Here is a 14855-nt window from a genome sequence, read left to right on the forward strand (position 1 = left end):
AGTTTATTGTAATTCACCTTACAGTTCATAGGATTTCTATTTAATAAATTTTAACAAAATTCTCATTTAAAATGTCTCTGTCTTGTAATTCTGCTACTGATCCATAGATGGCCATACAATTTTTTCACAGAAACCTGTAAATACCTCTATATATTTTCCAGTTTCTTGTAATTCACTTTATCATTCAAGGCATTCCTACGATATCACTGTACTGTTAATTTTGACAGTTGTGTCAAATGATTTGTAATGGCACTATTTGACCACAGATGGCTATATTATTTTGTAATTACAGAAACCTGTAAAAGGACCAATAATAATTTACAGTTTCCTGTAATTTACTTAATAGTTCGTGTCATTTTTATACAATTAATTTTAAGAGAAATCTCTAAAAATTACAGAAACCTGTAGTAAAGTACTCAATAATAAATTACAGTTACCTGATGTTACTTTATAAGTAGTTTCCAACGGTTTCGTTATTAGACCTCAGATGGCATTACAGTATTATAACAGAAACCTGTAAAAGATCTATCCAAAAATCTACTTCAATATTCGCGGTAAAACAATTAATTTGAAAATTTATATAAAATTACTTTAGTTGAATCCACCCAAGATTTTACCCTGGTTACTCCCGTATGACGCTGCACCCATAGCAGTAATCGTATTAGTTGGACTTCAGGCTTCCAGTCGCACCCATATCGCTCGAAAGTATTGCAAGCAGAATCCGAAGTAAGTAGAGAAATTACGAAAAGGAAAACTGCTTTTAAACCGTCGAATTTCTAGTGTTATCCTTGGTATTGCTCATACGACCAAAGCAAAACACTCCAATGAGAAACAGGATGAAGTTTACCATTACGTGAGCGAAGAAACGTTCAAGTCTATGCTGAAAAAGGGCGAATTCTTTACTTACCAAGAGAACCTTGGGTGTTACTATGGTGTTGGTATGTGATCCTATAGGGTGATTCTAAGATATATGTGAGAAAATGTAACTTTTAAGCTCACACCGAGTTCAAGAAAGCTGAAAAGGGAATACTCCTATTTTGTACAGATCTCACCCTGGCAATAGTGCTGAAAAGAAAGTTTATTAATACAGTCTTAGTGCTTAGTTTGGCGAGCACCCGAAGTGCCCACTTGCAAAGGCTAAGCAACCTTTACGCTGTCAAATTCGTGTAAAGTTATTAATTATTTTAACTATGCAGCGGCTATACTAAACGGAAATTGTAGTGATAGTTACACGTCAAAAATCCTCACGTCGCCCTTGGTCGCCGCCGAATACCAACTGCAATTCACCAAAGAAAGGGAGAGAATCCTGGAACAGGAGGCCCACGAGGTTCTGGAAGAGATGGTGAAAAAAGTGGCCAAGATTTACGATAACATGATGGTCCAGAGGAGGCTCGAGACGACCAAGTATCGTCACACTTCAAACGACGATTTGTTAAGATGTTCACAGGACGAAACCAGTTTGAAACTGTGGTGGGCTTCTAGCCCCAAGAATTCTCATCGGTAAGGGTAATTGTTAAAATTTATTAATAACGCTATAGTTGTTTTCGTTAAGGCTGAGTTTAATGATCCAACCGATTCAAGCAGAAAGAGGCTCTAAATATTCGGAGAAGATTGATGGACAATCTAAGGTAAGCAATATAAGTTTGTTAACATTGTTCCCAGTATAACGTTTTAGAAATATTATCAACAATCTACAATTTTTATAGAAATTTAGATATAAAAAGGGTTTTACAGTTTCCAGTTGTTTCTTTTACAATATCGTTACTACATTTCAGGGGGTCATACATATTCCTAGAATTTGCTTAGTAACAGTCAAAAAATTGACAGAAGATGGCTCTAATTTCTAATTATAGTTTTCTGTAATGGCATAGTTTTTTAGGTAGTATCACTATTAGACCATAGAGGGATACATGGTATTATTATAGGAATCTGTCCAAAATCCTTTAATATTTTGCTTCACAGTTCTTGGCGTTGCTGTACTAATGATTTTACTAGTTCAAATCTAGCAGTTTCCTGTAAGTAATTTTTAATTCGTCGCATTGCTGTGATTCTAGCATTTCTATATAGTTCTACTGTTAAAGATATAGATGGCAGTAGGTATGGTATTATCATAAAAACCTGTAAAAAATCCAATACAATTTAATTCATTACTTTGTTGTAACTTTATACTTTATATACGGTTTCACTATTGTCTATTGGTGGCAGTATGATATTATTACAGAAACCTGTAAAAAAATCAATCATTTTGTATGATCACAGAAACCTGTAAGAAACCCGTTAATATTTTAGGGTTTCCTTTATAGTCTCAAGCGTAGCTGCACTACTAATTTTACCAGAAATCGAGCAGTTCCCTGTAATTAATTGTTAATTCGTGGCATTGCGGTAATTTTATCCTTTCTGTATAAGGTCATTATTACACTATAGATGGCAGTATCGCATTATCACAGAAACCTGTAACAAATCCAGTAATTTTTGCAGTTTTCTTTATAGCTCTTGGCATCGCCGTACTGTTAATTTTAACAGAAATTTTGCAGTTTCCTGTAATTTATATTTAATTACTAATATCTTTTATATATGGTTTCGCTATTAGTCTATTGGTGGCAGTATGATATGATTACAAAAACCTGTAAAAAATTCAATCATTTTGTATGATCACAGAAACCTGTAAGAAACCCGTTAATATTTTAGGGTTTCCTTTATAGTCTCAAGCGTAGTTGCACTACTAATTTTACCAGAAATCGAGCAGTTCCCTGTAATTAATTGTTAATCCGTGGAATTTCGGTAATTTTATCCTTTTTGTATAGGGTCATTATTACACTATAGATGGCAGTACCGCATTATCACAGAAACCTGTAACAAATCCAGTAATTTTTGCAGTTTCCTTTATAGTTCTAGGCATCGCCGTACTGTTAATTTTAACAGAAATTTTGCAGTTTCCTGTAATTTATATTTAATTTCTAATATCTTTTATATATGGTTTCACTATTAGTCTATTGGTGGCAGTATGATATTATTATAGAAACCTGTAAAAAAATCAAACATTTTGTACCATCACAGAAACCTGTAAGAAACCCGTTAATATTTCACGGTTTCCTTTATATTCTCAGGAGTTGCTGCACTACTAATTTTACCAGAAATCTAGCAGTTCCCTGTAATTAATTATTAATTCGTAGCATTGCGGTAATTTTTGCCTTTCTGTATAGTTTCACTAGTCGACCATAGATGGCAGTATCGTATTATCACAGAAACTTGCAAGAAATCCAATAATTTTTTACAGTTTCCTGTATAGTTCCTGGCGTTGTTGTACTATTAATATTATCAGAAATTTACAATTTTCTGTAACTTATTGTTAATTCGTAGCATTGCTGTAAATTTGTTCTTTCTTTATAGTTTTACTATTAGACTATAGATGGGTGTACGGTATTATCACAGAAACCTGTAAGAAATCCAATAATTTTTTGCAGATTGCTCTATAGTTCTTGACAGTGCTCTACTACTAATTTTATCAAAAATCTACAGTTTTCTGTAATTTATTTTTAATTCGTGGCATTGCTGTAATTCTATTCTTTCTATATAGCTTCACTATTAAACTATAGATGGCAGTATGGTATTATCACAGAAACCTGTAAAAATCCAACAATATTTTGCAGTGTCCCTCATCTGCCACCATTTTACTTACTCAAATAGTTTTAGCATTACATTAAAAATGGCCATGAAACTTTATTGCAGGCATCGCTGCAATATGTCCAATTAGAATTTACAGTTTCCTGTAAGTTAGTTTATAATTCCTAGAATTACTTCAAAATGAACATTAACAGTAATCTGTATAAAATCTAATAATATTTTACAGTTTTCTGTAGTTCCATTATCTTTCTAAATGAATTCGCTGTCGTGCTATAGATGGCCATACAATCTTATTACAGAAACCTGTAAGGGACTTAATAGTTTTTTACAGTTCCATGCAATTTCGTCACAGAAATCTGTCAAAAAATCAACAATATATTATAGTTTCATAGATGACCCAAACTCAGATAGTAACTTGCAGTTTCCTGTAAACATTGTTTTTCAAGTACCTAGACCATAGAGAGCCTTATGATATAATCACACATACCTATACAATATGAAATAATATTTTACATTTTTCTGTAATTGACATTTTTAATTCATGGCATTACTCTACTATTAATTTCGACAGAATGATAATTGAATCGTATCGTGTTCTGTAATTTCATCATTTCTACGTAGATTTGCTATTAAACTATAGATGGCAATGCGGTATTATCATAGAAACCTGTAAGAGATCTAATATTAATTTACAGTTTCCTATACTATCGTCTTCTTTTACTGATGAGGTGATGGGCCAAACGCTATTATTACAGCGTTCTGTAATTTTATATAAACGAATAAACCGTAAGGGTTCTTTATTACACTATAGATACATACAGTCTTTGCAATGTCATCGTTTTAAGGTAGTTTCGCTTGTCGAACACAGAGGGCCATATGGCATAAACGCAGAAACCTGTAAAAAATCCAACATTTTTTTGCAGTGTCCTTCTTCATCTTCCATCATTTTACTTACTCAAATAGTTTTGGCATTACATTAAAAATGGCCATGAAACTTTATTGCAGGCACCGCTGCAATATGTCCAATTAGAATTTACAGTTTCCTGTAAGTTAGTTTATAATTCCTAGAATTACTTCAAAATGAACATTAACAGTAATCTGTATAAAATCTAATAATATTTTACAGTTTTCTGAAGTTCCATTATCTTTCTAAATGAATTCGCTGTCGTGCTATAGATGGCCATACAATCTTATTACAGAAACCTGTAAGGGACTTAATAGTTTCTTACAGTTCCCTACAATTTCGTCACAGAAATCTGTCAAAAAAATCAACATTATATTATAGTTTAATAGATGGCCCAAACTCAGACAGTAACTTACAGTTTCCTGTAATGTCATTGTTTTTCAAGTACCTAGACCACAGAGAGCCTTATGATATAATCACAGAAACCTATACAATATACAATAATATTTTGCACTTTTCAATAATTGACATTTTTAATTCATGGCATTACTCTACAATTAATTTCGACAGAATGATAATTGAATCGTATTGTGTTCTGTAATTTCATCATTTCTTCGTAGATTCGCTGTTAAACTGTAGATAGCAATGCGGTATTATCATAGAAACCTGTAAGAGATCTAATAATAGTTTACAGTTTCCTATAATATCGTCTTCTTTTGCTGATGAGGTGATGGCCAAACGCTATTATTACAGCGTTCTGTAATTTTATATAAACGAATAAACCGATATGGTTCTTTATTACACTATAGATACATACAGTCTTTGCAATGTCATCGTTTTAAGGTAGTTTCGCTAGTAGAACACAGAGGGCCATATGGCATAAACGCAGAAACCTGTAAAAAATCCAACATTTTTTTGCAGTGTCCTTCTTCATCTTCCATCATTTTACTTACTCAAATAGTTTTGGCATTACATTAAAAATGGCCATGAAACTTTATTGCAGGCACCGCTGCAATATGTCCAATTAGAATTTACAGTTTCCTGTAAGTTAGTTCATAATTCCTAAAATTACTTCAAAATGAACATTAACAGTAATCTGTATTAAATCTAATAATATTTTACAGTTTTCTGTAGTTCCATTACCTTTCTAAATGAATTCGCTGTCGTGCTATAGATGGCCATACAATCTTATTACAGAAACCTGTAAGGGACTTAATAGTTTCTTACAGTTCCCTGCAATTTCGTCACAGAAATCTGTCAAAAAATCAACAATATATTATAGTTTCATAGATGACCCAAACTCAGATAGTAACTTGCAGTTTCCTGTAATGTTATTGTTTTTTAAGTACCTAGACCACAGAGAGCCATATAATATAATCACACATACCTATACAATATGAAATAATATTTTACATTTTTCTGTAATTGACATTTTTAATTCATGGCATTACTCTACAATTAATTTCGACAGAATGATAATTGAATCGTATCGTGTTCTGTAATTTCATCATTTCTTCGTAGATTCGCTGTTAAACTGTAGATGGCAATGCGGTATTATCATAGAAACCTGTAAGAGATCTAATATTAATTTACAGTTTCCTATAATATTGCCTTCTTTTGCTGATGAGGTGATGGCCAAACGCTATTATTACAGCGTTCTGTAATTTTATATTGAAAAAATATTTTGCAGTTACCGTAATTTAATTTATAATTCGTCAATTAACATATTTAATCATTTCTAATAAAATATTTCTTCTAATGCTTTGCAATTCCTGTAATTTAATTTTTGATGCACATTACAGATGGCACTACCAAATTGATAATATTTCTTAAGCAGTTTCCTGTAATGAACTTCATGCTTAGTACTTTTTTATGTTACACCTATAGATGGGATTAATGAGCTACTTACCTTTTTGTATATAGGCAAACCTGGAAAGTGCGATGAATTGCGTTCAAATGAAACGTCTGGTGTCATTCAGGGTGAAAAGCTCGATCGACTCCTCTGATTCGCCTCACAAAGTGCCGGTCAGTTGTAAGTCGTCTTACCAACTAACTTACCACAGGAATTTATTGTTTATTTGTTATTGCAGGTGCAGTTATCGATAAAAGTGTATTAAAAAAACCGTCGAAAAGTAAATTAAAGAAGGATAAGAACAAGAAGAAGGCGACGCTTGCCAAAATGTCCGAGGAACAGGAGCGGACTTACCTTATAGCCGAGGCCGCTTTGAGGAATCATTACACTTATGCCGAGGCACGTATGTGAGTAGAAATATGTTTTTTATTTAATTTAATTTTTTGTTTGTTTTAGTGTCACGTGATGACAGGATGACGAACGTTTTTAACGCGGAATTACGGCAAAGAGAAGAACTTTTAGAGCTTCATTTACAGTTCCCGGGTTTTTTTAGGGAACTGGTAAGAAACTTTCGTACTTACCCGAATTTTTAATTCAGAATTAATCCGCAAAGATTTCTCGATATGAAAATAGATTTCTATGGTATTATAAATACCGAATCCTGTAAAAGAACCATTATTAATTTGCAGTTTGCTGTAATTCACTTTATTCTTCGTGGCATTTATATACAATTAATTTTAAAACAATTCTCATTTTATAATGTCTCGTAATTGCATTTTCTGATGTAGTTCTGCTATTGACCCACAGATGGTCATACAATTTTATCACAGAAACCTGTAAATATCTCATAATATTTTACAGATTCCCGTCATTTAATCTTTTCTTTTCATATAGTTTTACAATAGCACTACAGATTTCCGTAGAATCTTATCACAGACATCTGTAAAAGATTCAAGATATTAAAGTTTCTTGCAATTTATTTATTATTTTATGTCTTTATATAACAGGTGGCATTACTTTGCAGTAAACGTATAAAACATCTGCAGGATCCTGTAATTCCTTTAGGGCATTACAGGATTGAATATTCTAGAGTTATTTATTTGATTGAATATCTAGAATTATATAACAGCTTACGTGTCTGGTGGCGGTAGCTGGACCGAGATTAATAGCACGAATGGATATTACAACTTTTTAGGGGTTTGTTTTATGCCTTTCATTGGTTTTTATTATGAAATGTGTTACGATTTAGTGAAGAGAAATTACATTTTTGCAATTTTACCTAGTTTGCTTTTCGAAGTAGTACGCTATTAATTTTTCATTTATTACAACTGTTAATTCGTAGTTAAATATTTATGTAATTTTAACATGACATAAATAACAAATTCAAATTAAAAAAAAGGTAATACATATTTTGATTGTCATTATATGTTTTTTTATTACAAAACCAAAATATGCATTTATTTTATTGTATTTATTTGTAGTGTAGTTGCCATTATGTTATATTGTTTTTAAAGGAAATGACATTTTATATAAATATTTTATTTTACGGGAGTGACGTTTTTTGGGTCCAACTAACAAATTGCCTAAAAGTTAAATCAAAATATTGGCATTTTTGGTAAAAGAAAAACCGTTTTTTTATAATCGTGTAAGTTTTAAATGAGTTATAAAAATGTATTTATTTGTTAATAAGTTGAGCATTTAACTTTATTATCAATTAATATAATGAAGGATATAAGTTTAGGAAGCTTCTATTTATTTTCGACTATAAAACTAGTATTTCCAGCAACTCTCAAAATAAAAGTTTTTTTTTAATATTAAAATTTAAATAACTTATAAAATCCCGTTATCCATATGCACATTTATTAAGAGTATCCTAAAAGTAATGGATCAAACTCAAACAGGGAATAGAGGGAGTCATTTTCATTAAGTACATATTTGCGGACTTTTTAAACTGTAGCACCTTGTCAAACAAAAGCTCTTAAAAACATTATACAGTTGATTAAATAATACAGTTTTTTTTTTGGTTTGCACCTAGAAATGATACGTTACAAGAAAATTCGTAATATATTTGTAATGAAAAAATGTAAAACATTAATGTTCATCCTATAACATAAAATCTTTTAAAATTCATACTGCTTCCATTAACTTAAATAAATTACTTGTTATTGCCTAATAAAATGTTGATTCTTTCAAAAAATAGCCAAAAAAAATCCATGGCTTAATCAATATTTTGCCCTTTTATTTTACGAACAAAATAATTAAGGTACTAACAAAGTATCATAAACAAAGTTTTAAATAGGTCGTGTTGAGTTTTCTGGGTATCGGCTATATCGTGTTGTTTTTACAACTTTACATAATGCCTTATACCGACCGTGAATACGAACAAATGCATAATGTTTATGGCTTTCGTAATGCTTGAGCGGCTAAAAGGGAATATCGTGGACGATATCCCGACTATAGGGTGTGAACAACGAGTGAATAATGCCTACGTGGACAAATCTTTACAGAATAGAAAAGATATAGTAAAAATGCTAATGCAGAAGATGGTATAGTTGAAATGGCATTAGAAAAACCTCCACAAGTGTTGGTCGCATCTCAAGACTCGGATATATATATATTATATTATATATATTATATTATTACTCGGATATATATTACATATAAGCTTTTACAAAGTATGTGTAATAAAATCCAATAATTATAATCTATCTCAGTACATTTTAAGGTGCACCTAGGTAACCAAATACCTGTATGTGCAAAAAATCAAAAACAATTTTATAAAAATAAATATTTAAACAAAATATGTCCCATCCACTAACTATTGCAAAGTTTCCATTTAACACCCAATAAATAATTAAACATTAGAAAACAAAAATCTTTCACGATCACGTACGAATACCTAAAGCTATGAAATATGAAAATTAATTAACAGTAAGTAGTTTTTTAAATACATGTAAATGATCATAAATGTAATCCCCAGATATTTTACAAAATTTTTTGACAACTTTTGTATGTCTAATATATGGTGGTAATAAGTTGTACAGTTTGGGTGCGTGGTAAAAAATTGATTTTAATTTCATAGTAGTGGCAACAGTTGGAATTGATAAGTGTCTATTTACATTTAATCTAGTCTGATACTGATGATTAACAAAGTTCTTAAATTTATTCGACTTGTGAATATATATACAGAGCGACCAACAGTATAATGTGCGTACATCAAAAATATTTCTGGAATAAAGTAATGCAGTAGAAAATCTTTTGTTTTTTTTGAAAATAACTTTTAAAATGTAGTTTTGGGTAACATTTAAAGAAGTCAATGTGTTTTGGTATATCCCACCCTAAAGAATTAGACCATACCTTAGTAGTGATTCCACAATTGCTTTATAAATCAAAATCAAAAGTTGTTTATTTAATATTTCCCTGAGCACATAAAACTTGTATATTAGTTTTCGAATATTTTTTGATAGTCTAAGGATGTGGTGGTCCCACTTTAAGTGTTTGTCAATATAGATTCCAAGATATTTTGTAGAGTGAACTTCATGAAGTTTATCCATAAGACTATCTATGTAAATACTATTGAATGATGGACGGTTTGCAGGTGTGAGGGAAAATGCTATATAAATAGTTTTAGTGATATTTAATGATAATTTAAATGAGTCTAGCCAGTGTTTTATTTTCTTTATACCGTTTATAGCATGTTCCTTCACCAAATCCCATGTTTCCCCATAGAAAGTTACTGCTGTGTCGTCAGCATAAGAGATAGTACTACCGTTTTGTATTGACATATTGGTTAAGGAATTTACATATGCTACAAATAAAATTGGACCCAGAACAGTCCCCTGAGGGATGCCCATTTTAATTTGAAGGGGTTCACTTATAGTATTTTCAACTTTGACGGATTGCTCTCGATCCATCAAATAATCAGCAAAAACGTCTAACACGGTTCCCCTTATCCCATAGGATTCTAGGACTTGGAGCAATTTGTTATGAGGGACCGTGTCAAATGCCTTGGCTAGGTCTAGGAAGACCGTAAGACACTTTCTGCCACCATCCAAATGGTCTGTTATTTGCTCACAAAGCACACAAACTGCATCGGTTGTGCTGAGGCCACTCTGGAAACCAAATTGGTTCTTAGAAATTATATTGTTTTGATTAAAAATTCCACCAGGCGGTCCTTAAGGCATTTCTCAAAGACTTTATAAAATATGTTCGTTATACTTATGGATCTATAATTATTTATATTTGATTTATCACCTGCCTTGTGAATAGGTTTTACTATGGCTTGTTTAAATTTTTTTGGGACCTTTGCAGTTTGAAAAATTAAATTTATAATGTGTGCGAGAGGGGAAGAAATATAGATATGAATATGTTTTATAATATCGGTTGTAATACCATCAATTCCGGGTGCAGAGGAATTTTTTAAAGAAGCAATTTGTTTGATAATTTCATTCTTATTAGTAGGTTTTAGAAACATTGAAGCCTGTGTGGATGGTTTTATTTGCAGGGAATCTGGAGGATTTTTAATTTTATTATATATATTGTAACCGACATCAACAAAATATTTGTTGCAAAAATTTGCCATATCCAACTTATTATTAAAACTAGAATTATTGTTAGTTACGTTAAACTTAAAATCTTGGTTACTGTTTGAATCTGTTACTTCATTTATTATCTTATATATTTTTTTTTAGGTCAGTACCACTAGACTCGATTTTGGCTTTGTAATAATCCTGTTTACATTTCTTGATTAACGTGCACAAGCTATTACGGTAACTATTAAAGGCAGTTTTGTTTTCTAAATTGTTATGAATTAGTAGTGTTTTTTTCATTTTGTCCCTCTTTTTGATACTATTAATTATACCAATTGTGATCCATGGTTTTATTTTTTTATACTTATTTTGACATAATTTTTGGGTTTTTGAATGATTTAATGCTTGTGTAATAGTACTGTATAAAATTTCCAATGCTAGTTCTGGATCATCATTGTTAAAAATGCTTTCAAAATTTTGATTATGTATAAAATTTGTTAATATGGTATAATTTATTCTAACTGTATAAGAATTTACCTCCTCCTTGTTTTTTTGCAACCCAACTGTATCAGTAATATGCAACATGGTAGGAAAATGGTCAGTTATGGCAGATTGAATGACAAAGGAAGAACAATTAATCTTAGAACCATTTTTTCTTCTCAAGAATATATGATCCAGACAACTACTAGACGTTCTGATATTCCGAAAACAATAGTACACCGTCATTCTACGAAGAACCCCTGTTGAACCCCTATCGTGTATAACGGGTTTAAGATCTATTACCAGGTAATTGCGCCAAGAAGGTGGAATTTTGTAGAGAAATGCTTTGTTGCAGTACGCAAGACCCATTATTTGTTAACAAAATTTTAAGGTCAGATGAACCTAGTTTTAGAACGAGAAAATTTATTATTCATAATTTACACCGCTGAACATATTTTAAACCCAAAATTGTTAGAAATGACCGCTTTCAACATTAATTTATTATGAACATGTGGAGTGGCAGTCTTAGCGGTTCATTAATTAGGCCATTTGAGCTACCAGCCAGATTAAATGGCGAAATGTAAAAAAAATGCAATTAAACTTACTTATTTTACTTGAGAATATTCCATTGAATAGTCGCCAATTAAAATGACCGCAGCAGAATGTAGTGGCCGCTCTTTTTAGCATTCAGGTGAGACATTTTTTAAATAGGGCCTACCCTAGTCTTTTAATTGGACGGAAAGGTGCAATTCGTTGGCCACCGCGCTTCCTCGAGCTTAACTCAACCGATTTTTTTCCATGGGGATACTTTAAAGAGTTGGAAAACATCAGACAAAATCATCAATCAACAAAGAAGAGCAACGTCATCAAATAATTACAGCAGTTAAGTTAATTCGCTAAAGTAAATGCTCATTCAGAATAATTTGCTGAAGAGGTTTTTATACATCGATGTGGGTTATTCATCGCGGCAGACATTTTGAATACGTATTGTAAATATTACCAAAATGTCTGGTAAAAGAATAAACAACTTTCTAATGTCTTTTAGGCCTTATTGCACCAACCCAATCAAACAAAATTAATTAAAAAAAATGTTAACTATTTAAATTTTTTTGCATATTTCTTGAAAAGATATAAACATTTTAGATAATAACAAAAAATGCATTTAAGTTATACCTTGCTGGAATCTTAATAAATCGTAGAGGTTTTTTAACTACAGGAATATTCATATGTCTTACTTATATTTTTCCAGCAAAAATCTGGACTTAAAATTAAGTACTTATTTTAAAAGTCGAAAAAAGTCTAAAAAAATAGTTTTCTAATAGTCTCAAAAAGAAATGTTAGAAAATATATTTTTATTATATTAGGTACATCATTCCTATGTACAAACCAAAAAGAAACCGTATTGTTTAATTAACTGTATCATTTTCTTAAAAGCTTTTATTGGACAAAGTTCTGATATTATAAAATTACACAAATATGATTATAACTTTTAAACTATTCACAATTGCTTAACAATTTTGACATTTAATTTTTTGTATTTTCTAGAGAAAATCATTACGATTGGTACTAAATTTCATTAAATATTAACACATATTTTATGCGCTTTTAACTTTCATATTACGTTTCGCTACTAAATGTATTATTAATATTTATTTAGATAGCTTAAAGCTGAATAAAAATGAGGTAAATCTTGGAATGTTTTATAACTTAAGAAATCGTTTACTAAGTTAATATTGAATTTAATTATGATGAATAGATCTTAACAGTATTATGATGGGTAACTGGTAAATTAATAAAATAAAATAATAGGAACATATAGAATTTACAAAATTTCTTTCAATTAAAATTTTAATTATTATACGTTTCATCTAATTAGATATCGTCAATTTTTAAATATAAAACAACATTAAATTATTTTATCTCTTTAGGATAATGGAAATTTTCTAGAATATTTGTAATGTTTTTTTTGATTTTAGATATTATTTTGTATTTACCTAAAGGCAAAATAATTCTATAATCATTCGATTTATGATTTGCACAACAATTCGGTTTAATAGATGAAAATTTGCTTATCTGTTAATAATTTGGCTTCTCAGAGATATATATTGAAACTTAGTTATTATTAGCAGTTTTTTGTAATTGATTTTAAAATTCGTGGCAGTCCTATAATATTGCTATACTGTTAATTTTGACAGTTATTTGTTTAAAATGTCTTGTAATGTCGCTATTAGACCACAGATGGCTGTATGGCATTATATTTACAGAAGCCTGTAAAAGAACCATTACTAATTTGCAGCTTCCTGTAATTTAATTTTCTCATGTAATTTTGCAATAGCACTACAGATTTCCATGCATAGAATCTTATTAAAAAGAATGAATAAAAAGTTCAACACCTTAAAGTTTTCTATAATTAATTTATTATTTTATGTCTGTATACGAGGGTGGCATGAATGTGCAGTAATATTCATAAATTATAATAAAATTATAATAATCTATCCTGAGGCATCTTCTATTCTTATGTGAAAAATTTGTTAAAATACTTTGAGTGGTTCCTAAGTTAGGCCTAAAAATATCCCCTAATGAATAAATTCTTGATGTTGCACTGCCTCAAATTTGATGGGCCTTGGACCTTGATGCACAAAATTGCCTCTAACTCAGAGTGTTTTTGAGGTACAAGACTCATTCATATATGAAATTCTTGAATAATAAATTCCCTTTCTTAGCCCCAAACCGTTTTCCAACTATTTTATTTACGAACGTATATTTTCCAGTTATTCACCGACCAGGAAGAAGAATCCTTAGAGAAACTGGACCGTTTAATAAAAGACATTATAAAACACGACACGATCACTAAAGAAACGATAATGGTGCCTAGTGCTAATGAACGTTTTGGGATCGCTATCAAACGGAAAATTTCCAAAGCTTTCGATGAACTGAAGAAGTGAGTTGTATTATTATTTTTTTAAATTTTATAATGTTTCTTTTTAGGGAATTATCTATAACGGAAAAACAGTCTGCTGAATTCCCCGTGAGGCAGCTCCATTTTATTTGCATGGACGACGGGATTTGTCAGTTACCTTCTTGTCCACGTTGGTAAACTGCTGGATTTCTACAATGTTATTTTCTTTATTTAATACAGTATTAACTAATTATTAGTTTTCTTTGAATTTGTTTATTATACCTGACAATCAAGGAAACAAACAGACAGGACCTTGATAAAACCAGACAACCTGGTTTTATCAAGGAAAAATTTGCTTGTCAGGGGTCTCTATTGCTTCAAATACATTTAAAAAGGTTTTAAGGCCTCTACAAGTTGATGAATATCTGGAAAGTTTCTACATAGCATGTTCCAGGGATCCCATAGATTTCATTTTTAAGTTTCTTGGAATATTTGAAACCTTATTTAATTTTTTTTTAAAGGATTCTGATGAACTTTGGAATTTCTCAAAATTTTTAGACTGTTTCT

General features: G+C 30.7%; 1 protein-coding gene and 1 long non-coding RNA gene across 3 annotated transcripts in view; one reads left to right on the plus strand and one right to left on the minus strand.

The window, feature by feature from the left end:
- LOC126742381 (leucine-rich repeat and guanylate kinase domain-containing protein-like) overlaps positions 1 to 14539 on the plus strand; it is a 32842-nt gene extending 18303 nt beyond the window's left edge. Inside the window, exons 7-16 of one of the 2 annotated variants that reach the window (XM_050449032.1) lie at positions 596 to 726; positions 781 to 938; positions 995 to 1166; positions 1222 to 1500; positions 1553 to 1628; positions 6452 to 6560; positions 6619 to 6783; positions 6837 to 6940; positions 14161 to 14330; positions 14378 to 14539. In XM_050449032.1, coding sequence (XP_050304989.1) covers positions 596 to 726; positions 781 to 938; positions 995 to 1166; positions 1222 to 1500; positions 1553 to 1628; positions 6452 to 6560; positions 6619 to 6783; positions 6837 to 6940; positions 14161 to 14330; positions 14378 to 14486 — 1473 coding nt within the window. In that variant the 3' untranslated portion in view covers positions 14487 to 14539. Of the gene's footprint in view, positions 1 to 595; positions 727 to 780; positions 939 to 994; positions 1167 to 1221; positions 1501 to 1552; positions 1629 to 6451; positions 6561 to 6618; positions 6784 to 6836; positions 6941 to 14160; positions 14331 to 14377 lie in introns of those variants that run through there. The other variant, XR_007662547.1, reaches the window with a different exon arrangement.
- LOC126742382 (uncharacterized) lies at positions 5309 to 5593 on the minus strand. Its single transcript, XR_007662548.1, has 2 exons — positions 5482 to 5593; positions 5309 to 5421 (listed from the first exon to the last, which is right to left on the minus strand). It is a non-coding gene; the product is annotated as an uncharacterized LOC126742382 (long non-coding RNA).
- Positions 14540 to 14855: the final 316 nt, after the last annotated feature.

The sequence above is a fragment of the Anthonomus grandis genome, chromosome 11 (assembly GCF_022605725.1).
Source record: "Anthonomus grandis grandis chromosome 11, icAntGran1.3, whole genome shotgun sequence".
Lineage (NCBI taxonomy): Eukaryota > Metazoa > Arthropoda > Insecta > Coleoptera > Curculionidae > Anthonomus > Anthonomus grandis.